Raw genomic sequence first — 19259 nt, 5'->3', positions numbered from 1 at the left:
AACCCTAACCCTAACCCTAACCCTAACCCTAACCCTAACCCTAACCCTAACCCTAACCCTAACCCTAACCCTAACCCTAACCCTAACCCTAACCCTAACCCTAACCCTAACCCTAACCCTAACCCTAACCCTAACCCTAACCCTAACCCTAACCCTAACCCTAACCCTAACCCTAACCCTAACCCTAACCCTAACCCTAACCCTAACCCTAACCCTAACCCTAACCCTAACCCTAACCCTAACCCTAACCCTAACCCTAACCCTAACCCTAACCCTAACCCTAACCCTAACCCTAACCCTAACCCTAACCCTAACCCTAACCCTAACCCTAACCCTAACCCTAACCCTAACCCTAACCCTAACCCTAACCCTAACCCTAACCCTAACCCTAACCCTAACCCTAACCCTAACCCTAACCCTAACCCTAACCCTAACCCTAACCCTAACCCTAACCCTAACCCTAACCCTAACCCTAACCCTAACCCTAACCCTAACCCTAACCCTAACCCTAACCCTAACCCTAACCCTAACCCTAACCCTAACCCTAACCCTAACCCTAACCCTAACCCTAACCCTAACCCTAACCCTAACCCTAACCCTAACCCTAACCCTAACCCTAACCCTAACCCTAACCCTAACCCTAACCCTAACCCTAACCCTAACCCTAACCCTAACCCTAACCCTAACCCTAACCCTAACCCTAACCCTAACCCTAACCCTAACCCTAACCCTAACCCTAACCCTAACCCTAACCCTAACCCTAACCCTAACCCTAACCCTAACCCTAACCCTAACCCTAACCCTAACCCTAACCCTAACCCTAACCCTAACCCTAACCCTAACCCTAACCCTAACCCTAACCCTAACCCTAACCCTAACCCTAACCCTAACCCTAACCCTAACCCTAACCCTAACCCTAACCCTAACCCTAACCCTAACCCTAACCCTAACCCTAACCCTAACCCTAACCCTAACCCTAACCCTAACCCTAACCCTAACCCTAACCCTAACCCTAACCCTAACCCTAACCCTAACCCTAACCCTAACCCTAATAACCCTAACCCTAACCCTAACCCTAATTTCACCCTAACCCTAACCCTAACCCTAACCCTAACCCTAACCCTAACCCTAACCCTAACCCTAACCCTAACCCTAACCCTAACCCTAACCCTAACCCTAACCCTAACCCTAACCCCTAACCCTAACCCTAACCCTAACCCTAACCCTAACCCTAACCCTAACCCTAACCCTAACCCTAACCCTAACCCTAACCCTAACCCTAACCCTAACCCTAACCCTAACCCTAACCCTAACCCTAACCCTAACCCTAACCCTAACCCTAACCCTAACCCTAACCCTAACCCTAACCCTAACCCTAACCCTAACCCTAACCCTAACCCTAACCCTAACCCTAACCCTAACCCTAACCCTAACCCTAACCCTAACCCTAACCCTAACCCAAACCCTAAAACCCTAACCCTAACCCTAACCCTAACCCTAACCCTAACCCAAACCCTAACCCTAACCCTAACCCTAACCCTAACCCTAACCTGTATACTTACCTATTGAGATGCAAATAATTCACCCACTTACCTCTTAATTCGATTTTAATTCAATTTTATTGCCTTACTTGAAATTTGGAACATTCCCTTTCACTTACCTTGATATTGTATACTTACCTATTAAAGCGCAAATAATTCCTTTCATTTACTTTTTAATTGATTCATTGCCTTACTAAAGATCTAAATATTCCCCTTTATTCATTTTATAATTTATTATAATATTCGTTTATTTATTCATTCACAGTTTCAGATTTTCTCACGACTCACCCATTCAAAGGAAAACAAGAGAAAGAACGATTCTCATTGGTGCACACTCTGGGTTTGAAGAACAACAGCCCCCGCCCCCGCCCACTATGTGAATTGGCAAAGCACATACGCAGCCACTCTTGCTCCGACTCACAGAGAAACAACTGCTCACCTCCGTACTTATATTGAAGATTACAACGCCTTGCTTTTTATTTTACACTCTTTTCTTTAGTGCCCACGCCTGAAGAAGACCCTAAACGGTCGAAACGTCGCGACGGGCACTTTAAAGCCCCTTTTGAAAGATTTTTCTCTTCCTTTTTGCCTTTTTCTTTGATCGCCCCTTTCCCGTACACACGCACACACACACACGCACACCCCTACACATCTACTTACCTCTCCACTTACCTCATAACCTCAACAATCACTGACGTGTATGAAATAAATACACAAAAAATAATAATAAAAAAATAAAAAATATTTAAAAATAAAAAGAAAGATGTATGAGCATGACAACTCAGGTTGGACCGTGGTGCGCTACGGTCGTCGCAGGCAACAGCCCGGTTCCAATACCTGGCCCCGATGGGGTAACCCCCAGCCACCCCGATTCCCGGGAGGACGAAGGTACCAGGAGATGGACCGTGCAACTAGCCTCTCCCACCCGGGTGGGAGGGGAACTTACCTTCCTAACCCTAACCCTAACCCTAACCCTAACCCAAAACGAGCATTGAAGTGCAACCCAGGAGCAACGCACATCATATAAACAGCATGAAACAATTCCATTGCAATACAAATAGGTGCCCATTTAATTAGACACATCGGCGAGGAGAGCTGCTTACCTTTCGAAGGTCCGGAGGAAAATGGACGAAAATCAAGCGGCTCGCAGAAGCCTACGCCTTAACTAAGGGATGCGCCGAGGGACATATTTCATGCGCGCGATTCTGCTGCATCTTGATTGAAAACGAAACTTTTATCACCCTTTCTCCACGTTTACAGACCTAAGGATAACGAGTAACATTGCAATGAGGAAATGGTAAATTTTAGAGTTGATGCTAATTACGTTGTTTCAAGAAACAACATGTGCATAGGGGGGAGGGATGAAGCAGTGAGACAAACAAGTTGACGATTTATATTTGAACATGGACACGTGACTTTAAAAAAAAAACTTTATTGAATGAATAGGCACAGATTGTTTTTTTCTTTTTTAAAACTATATTGAATTAATGAAACAATAAAACAATATTAAACCAATTCTCAAAGATTATATGGTATAAGGGTATCTGATTATTAGATACATTCTAATCACCATTAAATAAAACAGGCCCAGAAATATAAAGACAAATGTAAAAAATGAAACAGCTAAAACACCAAATTCAAACTATGTGGGACGTTATTCCCTGTAGTATGCCTGTGTGGAATTTCAATTCCCAGGGTTAGCATGAGGGCTAAGGTTAGGGGTAGGGTTAGGTGTAGGGTTGGGGTTAGGGTTAGGGTAAGGGGTAGGGTTAGAGTTGGGGGTAGGGGTAGGGTTAGGGTTATTCTTAGGGTTCGCGGTTCGAGTCAGACGTCTGTTAAAAGTCGAGCGTACATCGAAGCACTTATTACTCAGTAATTCATTTTAGCGATTAGCACGCTTAGCACCCCCTCGTTCACCTCCTCGTTTAGAACGTTACTTGATAGAGGGGTTGTTTATTTGTCATCACGCAGCTTGTTGCTGCTGCTGTGCACAGACTTAGATATAGTAGAAATAAAGCTCATACTGCTGCGACGCAAGATAGCTTGGTGGCTAGTATTCAAGTAGCGGAGAAAGAAATTACTTCTGGGACAACGAGCGGCAGGGTGACGCTTTTTTTTTTTTTTTTTTTTTTTTTTTAAATCAGTATCGCGTCACCAACTGCGTAAACCCTAACCCAAACCGCAGCGTTGACTATCTCAAATTTGCGTTGCCTGAGATCGCAATTTCGGTCCCAAAACGATCGTTTAGCTGTACTATGGAGGGAAAAAAAGCATGTACCCCAGGGTCACACGCGCCCGCCCCAGCATCGCACCGCGCCCCCCTGCTATTTGAGAATGACTGCCCTAACCCCTTACCCTAACCCTAATTAATAATAAAAACATAATTTTGGGCTGCAAAATATAGTTCCATTGTGACATAATCGGGAGCTTTTTCACTCAACTCCTCATAAGGAGACAGTGAGCGATAAAGTTTGTCTTGGGGATATCCCCTTTTCTCTTCTCGGTCCTTCCCCGAAAGTGAGGCAAGCCCCTCCCCCTCGTTGTCCATTTTAAAACTCGTTTGAAGACATTTTTATTCTTTAGCTATCGACTCAACATGAGACTGTCACTGTTCTCTGGTATCTATTGTTAGTGTTTTAATTTCCCGCTAATTCATATGACATCATATGGAAAGCGCTATGTGATAGCTCCAGCTTTTGTGAAATGCGCCATAGAAAGAACGTTGGATTGCATTATTGAGTTGTATTTTACTGAAGCAAGGCATATATTTACAGAAAAAAAAAATCTTACAACCATCCAACACAAATCTCACAAAAAGTGAACATTCTTCAAGTCTCATCTCAGCGTACTTCGTGTGAAATTGAATACAAAGCGTAACAGTTGACACCATCAGGTGTTAACACATAACATCTTAGCAATTCTAATAGCGGGGTTGTGTCAACAGGAGGTGAAGGTCTTCCAGAAGAAATTGCGGCAACCCGCCTTGCGCTCTCTTTGGGCGAGAGGGAGATGTCGCCGCATCAACGCCAGCCCGGGCAGTCCCTCATCGCTCGATGCCACTTCGTAGACGAGCTTCAGCAGAAGCTGCAAAAAAATAATAATAATAATAAAAATAATACTGCAATCCGACAAGGTCAGATTTGTCTCCTCCTTTTTCCACCCTTATTCAAGTCCGCAGGCTGTGCTTCAATTCTGGTAACTTCAAATGACCTCTAGTAGTAAAAAAGTATGCAGTCACTAATGAAGCAAGAAGGACTTACAGAGTACAAATCTCTGTGTTAAAAATGTAGGAAGTAAATGGAAAAAGTTGCGTTTTTAAGACTGACTTTGTATTTGTCAAAGGATGGCAAAAGTAGTCATACTCTGGACAAAACTAGGAATAAACACTGTGTGTGCGTAGGGGGGGGGTAAAAATGCTGTACTCATTTAAGAGCACAAAAGTACCCACACTATTTAATAGGGATGTAAAGATTAATCGATAATATCGACATAAACTGCTTGAAATATGCATCGATATAAAAGAAAATAAAAATCGATTCGCAACGCTATTTAAGCATAAGTACAGATATGAGTGTCAAAAACTATAAAAGACTTCACAGTAGAACAGGCATCACCAAATGGCGGACCGCGGTCCATGGTTCGGACCGGACCCATGACCAATCTATGATGAGTTTTTTTCAGGGCGCATTCGCAAACGTTGGCACTGCAATTCTAGTTAATACGGAAAAGGCGTCACTGATTTGAGCCAATCAAATCTTTTGTTTACGATCCACTGGCAATTGCGCAGCAGACCCGAAGAGAGTGCTGCTGACAGTGTGCCTTGCTAAAAAGTTAGCAAGGTCGATGCGTGTTGTTTTAAATGAATGGACGGAGAAATTTAATTTGGTTCTGGCTGCAGCCAATTCTAAACCAGTGTGAATCATATGCTCCGAAACCGTCGCAACATTGCAAAGCGCCACTACGAAACAAAGCACCGCCCTTTTTTGCAAAGTTATCCGCTGAAGTTTGAGGCGAGCGCATGCAAAAACATCGAACTTCGAGTGCAGTACAACAGATTTTTACATTTTCGTTTACAGCCCAGCGGCATGCAAACAAATGTTCACTAAAAGTATCATGGATTTTGGGGAAACATAAAAAAAAAACATTCAGTGATGGGGAAGTTGTGAAGGAGTGCTTAAATGCGGTTGCACAAACATTATTTACAGGAAAACAAAGCCCAGATCAAGCAGCCCCCAAGTTTAACCGAATGGAAGCTCCGGAGGAGGAGGGCATGCTCGCGTCACAGTTTAGCCGAATTGGAGCACCTTCCCCGGGCACGGGCGGTTCCAAGCGGCCCCTACGTTTAACCGAATGGAAGCTCCGGGGGAGGAGGGCGGGCGTGCGTCACAGTTAAGCCGAATAGGAGCACCTTCCGCCCAGGCACGAGCGGGGCGACATTTCGCTCCGTTCGGGACCGTACGAGAGCTCCGGCCGGCGTGCGTGGCAGTTAAGCCGAAGAGGAGCACCTTCCGCCCGGGGCACGAGCGGGGCGAAATGAAACCGAGTTCAACCGAACGGAGACACGCTTCAGGGGAGCAGGTCCGGCGTGCGTGACAATTAAGCCGAACAGGAGCACCTCTTCCGCCCATTATGAATGAATAAATGAATAAATAAATAAATGAAGAATGCCACCTTTCATTTCACAGGGCACAGCGGACGGCGTACCAGCAGGTAAAAGTCGAAGTAATTAAATAAATACAAAAAGAAGTAATTGAATAAATACAAAAATAATGGCTGGGGAATAAAAAAATAAGTTTTAATAATAATTTGTTTTTTTTGTTATAACATAATATGAATTTCACTCTCTCTCTCTCTACCCGTATTCTATATGGTGTACTGCATACAGGGGGGTATACTGTACACCTGTATAGGTTTTTTTAAGCATTTTTGAAGGGGGGCCGCTACTTCGCGGATTTTCAGTTTTCGCGGGTGGTCTCGGTCCCTATTAACCGCGATAACCTGGGTATTACTGTATACACACACCATTATGACATACTTGTATCACAATATAGTTGTCAGCCATATCGCCCAGCTCTAAAAGAAATGACAAAGCAAGCAAAATTGCATTGGTGGCCTCCCAGCTGATACGAAAAAAAAAAGAACAAAAAAAGACAAGTTCCAATAGGGCAAGTCCCCCCCCAAAAAAAGAACAATATCACTACAGTCTTTTAGGGGGGCTTAATTTCAATACTGTCATTTCGACATACAAACGTCTGCGTTGTGTATTCTGTATAGAAAAAGAAATGTGCAAAAATTAAAAAAAAAAAGACTGGTAAATGCAAGAACTTTTACAAGAGTACTTTAGTATGCACATTTTGTACTTGAGTACAGATAGTTGGGTAAAAAGACAATACAGATTCAAATCCTGTACTAAAAAAGTACTCCACTCTACTTCAGTAGGGGGTACTTAGTTACCTTCCGTATTTAAGTAAGAGTAAAAACGTAAGTGCTCACAAAGTAAGGACTAGAAAGCACAGATTTCTGTTATCAAACTTAGGTAGCAATAAGGCGTCAGAAAAGTGAAGTAAAACAGAAACGTGAAAAACAGACCAATTATTTGTACTTGATTACTCTCGATGAGTTGCAGGGGTGATTGAGACCCACCTTGTCCAGTGGCGCGTCTCCTCCGAGCAGGCGTGGCGGGTCCGGGTTTGGGTCGCCAGCGCCAACGTGCACCACCAGCAGCCCGGCGGACAACACGAGCGCGAGCAGCACCTGCGGCCGAAGCATCTCCACCAGTTTGTGTGGCGAGCACGCGGGCACTCGACTGATAAATAGCCGACATCTTCCTCAGACGTCTTCCTCGGACGACGGCGCGTCAATGGCTAAGGGAGGGGACTGCGGGGGCACCACGAGATGATGCAAGTGTCATGCGATCGGGTTGTTGTGAAAAGTCAAGCTGAAAATGGGAAACATGATGGACGGGTAGTCCGCTTCTAATTCTATTGGTCAGTATGTAAATTAAGTCTGATGTTTAGTGTGTGAAAGGTTTATGTTTGTTCAAAAATACACAGGATGAGGACCTTGAAATAAGTAAGCACATTAAATCTCAATCATATGGAAGCATATTAAATTGACTTTGAAAGTAATTTATTTTTGGACTTTGTTTTTTTTGGTTATCAGATACCTTTTTTGTTTTGGGGAAGATAATTACAAAAAAACTTGAATAAATAAATTAAAAAAAAAAAAAAATCGGAAAATTATTTTATTCCAGACAAAACAAATGATTCACAGAAAAAGAAGTATTTGGAAAATAAATATTTAAAAGATGTGAAAATCTTTCAGAAAAAAATACAGAAAAACACGGGAAGAAACTGAAACTCCTCCCATCCCCCCAAAAAATAGGATTAGGGTTAGCCGAAAACAAGTGCTTCTCAAATAGTGGGGCGCAACGCAATGCTGAGGGGGGCGTGTGACCCTAGGGAACATGCTTTTTTCCACCGTACTCCAATAAAGTGTAATTGCACATTCACTCCAGTAGTTAGCAGTGGCGCTCTTCTAGTCCATTGTGCGCAACGAGTATTTACTCTACGGTGTAGGTTTGATTTGCAACCAAAAAGCAATTATTTATTGTTGCGGTGGAGAGTGGGTAGTGCGGTGGGAGCGCGAAATGTTTTCTTCGTGCTGGGGGGAGGGGAGAAATAATTGAGAAGCACTGCCCTAAAACAAACCCCCTAAAAACAGAAAAAAATATTCCACAGCGCAAAAAAAAGAAACATTTATTTTTAATCAGAAAAAAAAACTGTGGAAAAACAAGAGTTAGGGCTACCCCAAACTCCTGAACAAGAAAAATAATAAAAAATTGTATTTAAAAATTCCTGAAAAAAAAAAAAAAACTGTCCCGCCCAAAAAATTTATTCCTCAAAAAAAGGGAGTTTCTTTTTCAAGAGAATGCAATACGCCTCCGAATAAACGCAGCCTTGATAAAGAAAACAATAAATAATCGCAATTAGATTTTTAAACTAAAAATACATCAATCAAACCTCACTGAGACACAAATGGGATAAAAAAAATAAAAAAAGTCGACGGCTAAGTATAAAATGCAAGTTGGCATGTTGGTCAGGGTTAGCCATCGGGCGTCCGAGCACAACGTGAGGTTAGTGAGGACCCGCATGCTGAGGCGCTTTGTTAATGACACACAGTGACTCAAATGTTAACCAACAACACTGCGCCAACCTCCCTGTGGGCGGCTATTAGGCAAATGTCAAGGCACTGTTGCCGAAGTCTTGCAACGTAAGAGGAGCACGCCGTTTCAAGATCGGAACGGCGTGAACGTCCCTTTCAAGCACGACTTGACTTTTCAGAGTAAGCGAGCGAGCGCCCGTCGCGAAGCCGCACCACTGCGCCGCAAATGTGACTGCACCTTGTCATGGTCCATTGGACGTCTTCCACGATTTGACCCGTCAACGTGGGCGGGCAGGTGTACAAGCATCGCCACATGTACTCATTTGCATTTTGTTCGTCTAATCGCGTAATTGCCAAAGTTGTTTTTGAAGACAGATTCAAGTTGACGTTCTACTTGAGCATGGTTTCGTACGACCAAGGAATTAATCACAGCCATCTGCTTTGTGGTCTGCAAATGTTCGTCATAAAAATATTAACTTGGATTCTCACTTTTGTTACTGCGCGGCGTCACATGACACCAATGGAACAAATGCATTTCTTTTTAATTGAAGTCGATTTATAATTATGTTTTCAAACAAGTCATTATGATTTCATTACTGCGCTATAGCACCGCTTTGTGTTGGATGATGAGAATATAAGAATGATTAAAATTTTATTTGCTTGCCTTTTACCGCATAAACATTATTTATGGCCTCAAAGTGTTTTCAGTTACCATTTTGTTCCGGACAGGATAACGTCAATTAATTTGCGCAACATGTCATTGCATGATGCACATTTACAATTTTTCCATTTAGTCGTATTAATATTACGGCGTACAAGTGCTTTTCATGCAAACATGTTTTGGAATTATGATTTTTGCAAGTATAGGTGAGTGATATTTGTGGATGGTGGCGATACAAATAAATACTGATATTTTATTTGACAACGCCTCGAACAACATCTGCATATCATTTAAAACCCACAATAGGCAAAAGGGGACCCAATGGCTGATTGAAATTGTCAGCCTCATATTTCTCTCAAATAACGCCACACGGACACTTGGAACCAAATAGCGAGCAATAGACACTGAAAAAAGTTGAGCACTGCATTTTGCCCGTTAAACAATTAAATTATCATAAAATCTTTACCAAAAAATAATGATCAATCATCTAAAAAAAGGATGAGAATGAAAAAGTTAAAAAAAAAAAATCAATTGGCTCATGGGGGAAACTGCGACACCTTGTGGTCATCATATCAAATGGACAATCCGATAATTCATTAAAACAATTCGAAGCATCACTCGGCATACGTCGGATTACTTTTAACAGTGATGCCTCTACGTTTTATGTCTTTCATCCGAAGAGTTACCAGATGCCTGGAGCTCAAAAAAATGTTCATAAAATGGATTAGAAAAAGGATCGAAATTGACTTGGTGCAGCAGTCGATCACATTAATCGGGGCTGGTGGGGTTCACCGTTGTGATGCTTGGTGCACTTGTGCACAGCGTTTGATGCCCTGCGTGTGCGAGTGTATCGCCAATGTTCACTTGTACACCGTAGGTGGGACCAAAGACGGGGGGAATCACCCCCCACCTCCTTCCAGGATGAGCAGGCTGCAATAGCTGCCGAGTGGGCGACATTGGACCCATATAAAGATGCGACGCAATGTTAGTTGAAATATTGGGAGTCAACTTAAGGCCAGCAAGATCCAGTACATCAACGCGCTGCCACATCTATCAAATCATTTTGTCTTACTTTTAGACGACTTCAGTCTTCATGCCACTTTCTTACAAAGGTCCTCTTGCTGAGTGATGTTGAGTGATTTGTAATCGCGAACTGGGTTGCGCACACGTCAGTCTGTTTTAGAAGTTAAAAACCAGCAGACGGTTGTCATTCAGCAAAAAAAAACAAACAACAATTAAAAAAAGTAGCCTTCAGGCGCAGTTGGCAAAGTTTCCTGATCAAACATTTCCTTCGAATGAGCGCACCTGTCCCAATCTAGTGGGGCTCGTCCATGAGGCTGCATGCACGCGCCTCGTAAACTGGCTTTAACACCATTTGGCCAGCAGGTGGCACAATTCCTTGTTAGTTCAAAGCAAAATCGTATTGAAACAAATATTGGCTCCAACAATTTAGTAGTAGCACAACAGAAAAAAAGCTAACGGGAGAGTGTTCAAGAGCCAATTGGTATTTGAAAATCATATTTACAAATGATCAGTGGCTGCTGTTATGATACCACGGCTGGACAGATAATATCCAGAAAGACAATTACACAGTACTGAGTGAGTGTCGGACGACCTAGCTTCTCTTGAAAGGTCCGTGTTGAAATTGGCTTCGCAAGTGTATCTGCAATTAAATCCACATTTTTCCATCCTTCAGCCATTGTGGTTGAGAAAAAAGCAAGAATATATTTGAGATTTTCCAACGGTCGCCAGTTGGGACTTTCGGGTGTGTTGAGTCAGCATAGCGCCGCCCCCTCACGAGTGAGTATCCAATCAGAAGACATCGTTCATCACCTTCAACGTTAGCCCAGCAAGAAGGCTCACTGGAACCAACTCGTGATCCGATTGGCTATCGCAACTGTCTATCAACTCTGAAATCGCATTGACTTTACAGAACAGATGCCTGCACAATTGTATCTGAGGACCTCTGACAAATAGTGTGTGCTACTGGTATTATGAAATCTGCCTGGCAACATGAGCTGGCTGAATTCTGATTTGGATAAAAACTCTCACCTAAAAATACAACACTAGAATATGATATGACATCAATGTTAAGAATATGATCATTTTTTCTTGATTATGTTAGGCCAGCAGAGAAGGCCTTGACCACCCACCACTGCAAATGACTATGAGCAAAACCACAAGTTTTTTTTTCTCGAAAGACAAATATAATTGACACATCTTTTGGATGATTTGAAATTTCATGAGAGGGAAACAGAACGTCTTCGAGCTGTGTAAGGACCGCCCACAAAAAATCCAGACTGCTGCTGATTGATTGCTAACGAGAGGCACCCACGGGTGTGACAACGAGGAGCGTCCGATTGGCCCGTCGCTTTCATCAAAAGCCGCTTTCCTGGTGGCTGCAACCAACTATGGCGCCACTCTATTATTTGTGGTAAGATTGTGCTATCACATAATGATTCTTTTTTTTTTTCTCTCTTTTTGGTGTGTGTATGGTTTTGTCTTGCAGGGTGGTGTCACTTCTCTCCACATTGGCAGCTCCCATTCCCGATGGTATGAAATAACGGCCTTTTTGGAAATCACAAGCCCCATCTGAATTATTTTACACTTCGGTCGCAGGCGTCCTGGACATGGAGTGTCACGATCGTTCCTTTGTGATAGCCGTGGACGTCTCATTTGCCGGGGCAGACGCGCACTTCGAGGCTGTTGGTATGTCCATTTGTGGTCCCAATCACCTTACTTTTAAGAATCGAATACCACAGCATTTATCTTACGTGGACACCAAGTCAAGTACTAAATTGCGTTTCGTAGATGCGACGGGCACGTACCCCATCACTGAGCCGTACGCGGCCCAGTGCGGCTACAGCATCAATGTCTCCCCGCTGAGTGGTCACGTGGAGCTGCGTGCGTCCTACTTCAGCTGTCACACCGACAAGCAGGTATCTGGAAGCATTTAGTGAAAAGTGACAAAATACTAATTGGGTTCTCGGTTCTTAGGATGATCGGGTGTTCACATTCCGCTTCAACTTGTTGTCGAGGCGTGACGGCGATGTGGTCTTGGCGCTGAACAAGACCTGCTCCCCATATCTGGCGTGGTCTCCACGAGAGGTCTCCTGTGAGCTCAACTACATGGAGGTATGAACGTTGCTTCAGTTCGGTTCCGGTCGGGTCTGGACACGTCGGTCTGTCCGCAGGTGTCTGTGAAGAGCGAAGTCTCATGTGCTGCCAAAAAGGAGGAAAACCGGAATGTTCTCAGACATGTGAGTTGCAAAATGATTCTTTGATGCAAGGCCAGGGGATACGTGTTCTCACTCACCATATGGAGACACGTGGCCAGTCCGTCACCATTTCGCTCAGTCGTAGTTGGCTCTGCAAAGGACCGCATCCCAATACTGGGATGCTACACCAGATCCTGACCCTCGCCACCACTGTAGGCAAGACACAGGTGTCTTTGTACTTTTGACTTGGTTGCTGCAACACATACTGGACAAGTTTCGTAGTCTCATCAGACCACACGACTGGCCTCTCTAATCCATGATTGTTTTAAGCAAACTGTTAAACGTGTACCGTTGAGCGCTCTTTGTGATTATCGGGTGATCTCTGCAGACACATGGCTGGTCTACTTCAGACTGGCAGGTGATGTTCCAGAGGGATGAGGAGCAGATGGAGCCGATGAGCCTCTCAGATGCCCGTGACCAAGGGTACGCATTTGACCTCCGCGACGAGAGGATCGTCTTACGCACGCCCTATGGACAGCCGGATTCTTTCACAGCAATGGTCAGAGAATGTCTAAAGGTGGAAACGCTCATGGGAATTTGGGGGAAGGGACATAAATTTAAACTATTATGATGATTAATATTTTGGGGTTGGGGGGACTTGAATATAATTGGGGAATCTTTAAGCATAATTGGAACTAATACAACCAGATTTGACTTAAGTACAGTTAGGGCTGGGTGACATGACCTCAAATCAATATCGTGATAAATTGAGCAATTTTACCTCTAATGATAAATGCACAATAAATTCCACCCATGGACCAAAATCAAAATAAATGCAGGAAATGCCTATTGACTGCTTTTATTTTATTGACCAACTGGTACACATTACTTTCAATGAAAAATAAAAGTAGAAAAATCGTTTGTATAAACATTCCAAATAGCTTGTTTTGCATGACTTGAACTATCTCACAAAGAACAGGAGAAAAAAGGTACCTCTCGCAAAATCTATTTCTGCAAATGGATTGCGCCAAGATGCTGTAATATGTGCAACGGCCTCGATTTGTGTAAAGGTCTCTTGTAAACAATACAAATAATGCCAAATAAAAAAAAAAATGCTAAATAAAATTGAAAAAAAAAAGACAATGCAAGCCAAATAAACGTGTGCATCATCGGGAAAATGTGTCGTCTACGTCATGCACAGTCGGGCTCAAGCAGGGATCCATGTTGCGACTCGACCACAAGTCGGATGTGGATGCAAAATGCTTGACATGTCTGAGCTCCCGTCCCGATGTCCGTATTGGGGAGTACGGTTTGCGACAAATATTTTTTGTGCCTCTTGTCGGCTACTTTTAGGTCGCGTTTAAATCTCGTGCGCTCCATTGTAACTAGAGGAGCTAAATATTTAGCTATGTGCTAGGCTATCGCGTCCACCTCCGAGACGTTCTCTCGGATGGTGTCTCCTCTGTTATGGGTTGTTGTCACTTGTCCAACCTTGCTCCTCACTTTGAACTTTTAGCACAAGCTCCAAGTCAACAGCATGGTTGTGTTGTGGGTGGTGAAAAAGAAAAGGTTGGACGCGCTGTTTTGGGTGCTTACGACGCACTTTGTAGTTCATGTTCTTTTGAGCAAACATCGTCTTTATGGAACCCAAAACATTTCCAAACGACAGATGTTGAATTTTTTTTCAGGACAAGCGCGACCAGAACAACTTCAACTAACGTTACTTCGTCTTCAGCCATGTCAGCCGCTTCTTGATTTGAATCGCCAGCTACGACCTTTCTTTCTTGTTGAGCTGGGTGGAGTCACGTGACGACGCGCTGAAGGCGTCTTAAAGGGGCATGAACATCGCCGCAGACAAAAGACTTTTCTTTCTTTTTTTTTAAACACCAAATTTACCGACATGGGCAAAATGATGTTGGCCATTGTGATAAATTTCGGTAACGTTAAATTTTCGGTTTATCGCCCGGCAGTGATACTCGGACTTGAGTTAAATTTGTTTTGAAACAAATCCTTGTAAACGAAATCAGTTTTCAATTTCCCAAATTTCTACTTGGGAATATTTCCAAAGTTTAACTTGCCATGTAAATTTATTGGGCATTTTCTATTTCTTTGTTTCCACTAACCGCCGTTACTTAGGTGAACGGTATCCCTGTCGAGGTGGTCCACGCCACTCTGTTCTCAAGACAACGCTGGTTGGTCGTCATGGTGGACTTGGTGGCGACCTGCTCAATGCGTACGTACGATGCCTCACTTGGCAGAAAATGTCCTTCTGTGCTCGGTCAACCCTCATCTCTTTAACAGATCAAGGTGCATACCAAGACAGTGGCCACTTGATTTTCAAGACTCCAGCGGCACCCTATCCCGGTCCTGATGTCACACGCGTCCGTGTGGGATTCGACGGCAGCCTTTTTGAGGATGGCGGCGACATGGTTACAGAAAATGACACAGTCCAAATTCGAATACCCTTGGATGTGAAGGGTGGACTAAGGAAGGTCTGTATTTAAGAGACTGTAGGTGGTGAAAGTACCCAAGTAGAAACGCAGACTGTTAGAAGTACTGGACCTGTGGGCAAAAAAAGGTGATTAAAAAGTATTGATTAAACTTTAAAGTAAAAAAAAAAATTAAAAATTAGTGACATGCAGAGGCTGAACATGGATGGAAGTAGAGAAGTTATCTTCAACTCTTTTGTTGACACCTTTTTAAAGGTTGCTTGTCCTTTTTTTTTTTTTTTTTGAAGAGCTTTGCTAGTGGCGACTTGTATGAGTTCTACACCTTCCATCTCTACCTGGAGCAAATGTTTGAGGATGAAGACGAGGAGACCAGGTTGCGTCTTCGTCGGATTCTGACCACGCCCCTGTTGCCGCGCCCTTTTTTTACCCAGAACCAAAGTGTTGTCGAGGAACGCCTCTTTCAGGTCTACCTGGGCGACGTGCCCGAGGACGTCCGATTGGTTTTGCTTCGGCTCAACGGACGCGAGGCGCTGTACACAAACTCGTGTTCAGTTGCTGATATTGCGCAACCCGCCCACGGCCATGGCTACTTGCTTAAAGTGTCTTTTGACGACCCTGCCGTCACACAGCAGGTAGACCTCATTTCTTTAATTCAAGTCATCTGAAATGCTTCCACTCATGACTGTTCTCCTCTAGTACTATAAAATGTACCAAACTGTACTATACAGTTTGGACATCAACTACACGCTGACTATTCTGCCTGAAAAGGAGCTCTACTACTACTCTGTGAGCGTTACAGCTCTTGCTGGCCCGTGTGAGTCCAAAATTGGGATGAGTGCAGTCAACCCATTTGAGTAGATTTCACCAATGAATTGTGCTTCAGCTCCTCCAGTCCTGGATGCGGTCTGCTCCGAGTCCGGTATCAGCTTTAACGCGGCGCCCTGGGCTTTTGACTTCCTGTGGTCCATTGGCGTGGGCTCCTACACGTTGACGCCAGAGCTGGCGGCAGAGCGGGGCTACAAGATGAGCAACGCTAGTGCGAAGCTGGAGCTGGATGTGCCCGTCTACTCGCAGGGCTTCCACTACAAGGTCGGGGTGTTCTTGGATTTGATCCTTTCCAGCTTGGAGAACCCCAGGCACCATTTTATTTTATTTTTTGCTTGTTTTAGGAAATCACCCTGGAGAGGTTCCTGGGCACTTTTGAGATCCTTGTGAAAGAGCGTCAAACGGGGCTTGTTCGGAACTCCATTATGAAGACTTGTTCCTTTGAGACCTCAGAACTCATTGGTAAACACGGCAGAATTTTTTTTTTTTTTTTTTTTCTGCGTGTTCAAAGTTGTGCCATCTTCATGTTCTGCTGTGTAATCTGTGACTGATATGGAAATCAGCAAATGTGTGCAGAGTTGGCTGCTTGAGTGACTCGGTGTGAGTTTTGACTATCAGTATCTCATGTACTTTGCTTGTCTAAAGAACCTGATGTGAGCTTTGCTGTTCAGCTTAGTGTTCCATAACAAAGCACTGAGGATTCCTTGTCTTTTTAGTGTGTTCCATTGACGGGAGGATGACCGTGGTGGCCGACTTGTCTCGGATAACCCCCAGCAGTGCCACCCCGTCGACAAGCAACCTATTGGATGTTTTCTGCAGCCCTGCAGAAGCTGACGACACCAGAGCACTTTTCTCTTTCCCGCTCAATAGCTGTGGCTCCAAAGTCAAGGTATTCGCGCAACTAATTTGTCATTTGTGTGCATTTGTACATAATCTTCCTCACGTCTTTAGCTCCGCCATGGTAACGTGATCTATCAAAATGAGATTTTCTACGGCGAGAATGTGCCTGGTCCCGACAATGTCAAAGAGAGGTTTGTATCTTTTTCGTGTGACATTGAGAAATTAACTTAAGACAGTTCTGGGAAGTTATTTCCAAATCTGTCAGCCATTTTGTTAAGCGGAATTTGAAAAGACAAACTGTGTGCAACTGTTAATCCTCAGGTTGGTGGTGCAGTGCATGTATCCACTAGAAGGCCTGCACAGGCTCTTCTCCACATACAGGTTCGAGTCAGACGACCCTGGCATAGGTCGCGTGTTCTCCACCAAGCAGCTCACGGCAGGAATTGCTGGCATCACGGCTATTCGTCAACCGGTCACGACAGCCAGTGCGGTCTCAACAAGAGCTCTGATGACGGGCGTCGCTGTAAGGAGCAGTGCTGCTCCAGTCCGGAAGCGTTTGGGTTCCAATCCCGCTGTGCGCTACGTCCGGGTGTCCAAGCATGGCAAACCTCACCCTGACATCAGAAAAGGTTGAGGTGTGTTCAAATTGCTCTTCTGCAATAAAACCTGAAACCATTCAATTTCGTCACAGGTGCTAAAGGGTGGCAGCTTGCCATAAATTGAACAGATTACTGCATTTTTAACTGCACTGTCAATGAAACGATTAAAATGTGGGCCTTTTTGAAAAACTGCCTATTGTTTGACTAGTTTAACAACCAGCCGTCCACTTTTTGACATTTTTGTCGGGTAGTTTGCTCTTTGTTGCAATTTACAAAAATCTGTTGCGTTTTAGTTGAATAATTTCAGTGCTGCTCTCAAGTAGCAGGGTTTTAATTGCAACTATTGAAGGGACACAGTAGCTGTGTCAGCTGCTATGCTAATTTTTAAAGAAACTTGACTTATTTAAGAGAAGGTTTATTTTATTTTGATTGATGCTCTAGTAAGGTTGAAGGGATCAAATGACCGGGGTGATTGATTTTTTACTAATGAGCTCAATTCATGCTTTTTTTTTTTTTAAAATGAGGAAAATTATATTAACTCACAATTACTGGATATCAATTTGCTTTTGAGGAAATTAATAAACTACTTCAAAACTGTGCCATGGAAGTAAGCACTTGGGCCATGGAAACTTCAAAATTAAAGTAAATAATGGGGATCAGTTGTCCCTCAAAGTTTCTAACGATTGGCTGTTCCATGGTTGACTTGATGAGGAGCCTATATTTGCTTACTTTCACAAGCTACTCAAAACCATGCATTCTGAAAGACTTCGTGAATACAATTGTTCATATTCCATTGAGACCGGCAAGGGTTAGCTTAACTTACAGTTTGCTCAAAAGTCCCCATCGATGGGGTTCTCTCTTCCCCACCTAAAAATCTGAAAATGAAGCGTTTTACAGGGCCACACTCGGCCGAAGGGTCCCCTCATCACTGGAAATCCAGTGCTCTGAAGCCTCTCAAGTCCAACTTTGAAATTTCAACAAGCTTATACCTTGTTTCATAGCCATTTAACCGAAATTGACACACATTTGTACCGCAAAGCCGCTACATCGCTGCCTGGACAGAAATAAAGCGTTAGTCTCGCTCCGGCTACATGGATGACATGAGACACAGATGACCACGACACCATCGCCTCAGAAGCACCTGTGAACGCAGCGCTGGAGGAGACGGGAAATGACCTACCCGTACGAATTGTCCTACTGGAGGCTGATTTGACAGCCTGATCTGTCAAAATGTCCTACCAATGCAAAACTTCACTGCAGTCAGGCCAGCCTCTAGCAAAGACGAAGTCAAGGCAGCCGCCACTCTTATTTTTAATACTGAGCATCACGGTGCATTTTGATGTTGACCACCTTCAAAATAAAAGCTCACAAACTCATGTCTGCACGTCAGTGGTTTGGATTTAAAATAATGTTATTAAACTTCTCTGTTCACACAGGGGGAATGCAAATTGTCTCAGAATTGCACCAAAAAAATGTTCTGAATTGAGATAGAAAGAGAAATCAATGTTAACTGTGCACCAATGCCTGACAGAACTGATTAAAAAAAAAAAAAACAGTTTTTGTCATCCCGCAACCAGACCAGTGCTGGGGAACATTAGCCCACCCCAGGTATCCAACTGAAGTACTTTCATCAAAATCTGATGTGGCATTTCAAAATAAAAGGCCAAAGAAATAGCAATGTTTGACCTTTGCACCTGAATTAGAAACAGTAAGAATTAAGTTTTCGTCATCCCACACCCAGACTACAGCCAAGGCACACGAGGCCACCCCAGGTGTCCAACCAAAGTACTTTCATTACTTTCATCATGCACTAGGCATTGGTAGGACGTCTCGATGGGTAGGAAGGAATTTCAGAACACCGGCAGCAGGCACGTTGCAAGCTAACCGGCCACCGGTGCAAACAATCACTGGAACAAAACTTTAACATTGCTAAATGTTCAAAACCTGCAACGACTCCCCGC

General features: G+C 43.8%; 1 protein-coding gene and 1 long non-coding RNA gene across 3 annotated transcripts; one reads left to right on the top strand and one right to left on the bottom strand.

Moving 5' to 3' along the window:
• Positions 1-4268: 4268 nt before the first annotated feature.
• Positions 4269-10724, bottom strand: LOC148339271 (uncharacterized). The gene is made up of 3 exons (XR_015842933.1): positions 10439-10724; positions 7185-7418; positions 4269-4625 (listed from the first exon to the last, which is right to left on the bottom strand). It is a non-coding gene; the product is annotated as an uncharacterized LOC148339271 (long non-coding RNA).
• Positions 10725-11685: 961 nt separating this feature from the next.
• Positions 11686-17488, top strand: LOC148339270 (uncharacterized). 2 transcript variants are annotated; one of them, XM_088295212.1, is made up of 17 exons: positions 11686-11800; positions 11876-11919; positions 11986-12075; positions 12178-12305; positions 12364-12501; positions 12561-12626; positions 12973-13143; positions 14721-14817; positions 14886-15076; positions 15322-15666; positions 15731-15848; positions 15918-16123; positions 16204-16321; positions 16576-16748; positions 16811-16890; positions 17021-17328; positions 17391-17488. In XM_088295212.1, exons 1-17 carry the CDS (start codon positions 11778-11780, stop codon positions 17420-17422), a joined length of 2328 nt encoding a protein of 775 aa, XP_088151338.1. In that variant the 5' UTR covers positions 11686-11777; the 3' UTR covers positions 17423-17488. The 2 variants fall into 2 exon arrangements, with proteins under 2 accessions (XP_088151338.1, XP_088151340.1); XM_088295214.1 differs by having other exon boundaries at positions 17021-17334.
• The last annotated feature ends 1771 nt before the right edge of the window (positions 17489-19259 follow it).

Source organism: Idiotropiscis lumnitzeri, chromosome 4, assembly GCF_059441095.1.
Source record: "Idiotropiscis lumnitzeri isolate Australia: NSW breed Sydney's pygmy pipehorse chromosome 4, RoL_Ilum_1.0, whole genome shotgun sequence".
NCBI classification, from domain to species: Eukaryota; Metazoa; Chordata; class Actinopteri; order Syngnathiformes; family Syngnathidae; genus Idiotropiscis; species Idiotropiscis lumnitzeri.
The sequence above is the reverse complement of the archived record's forward strand: the minus strand, read 5'-3'. Positions and strand labels throughout refer to the sequence as shown.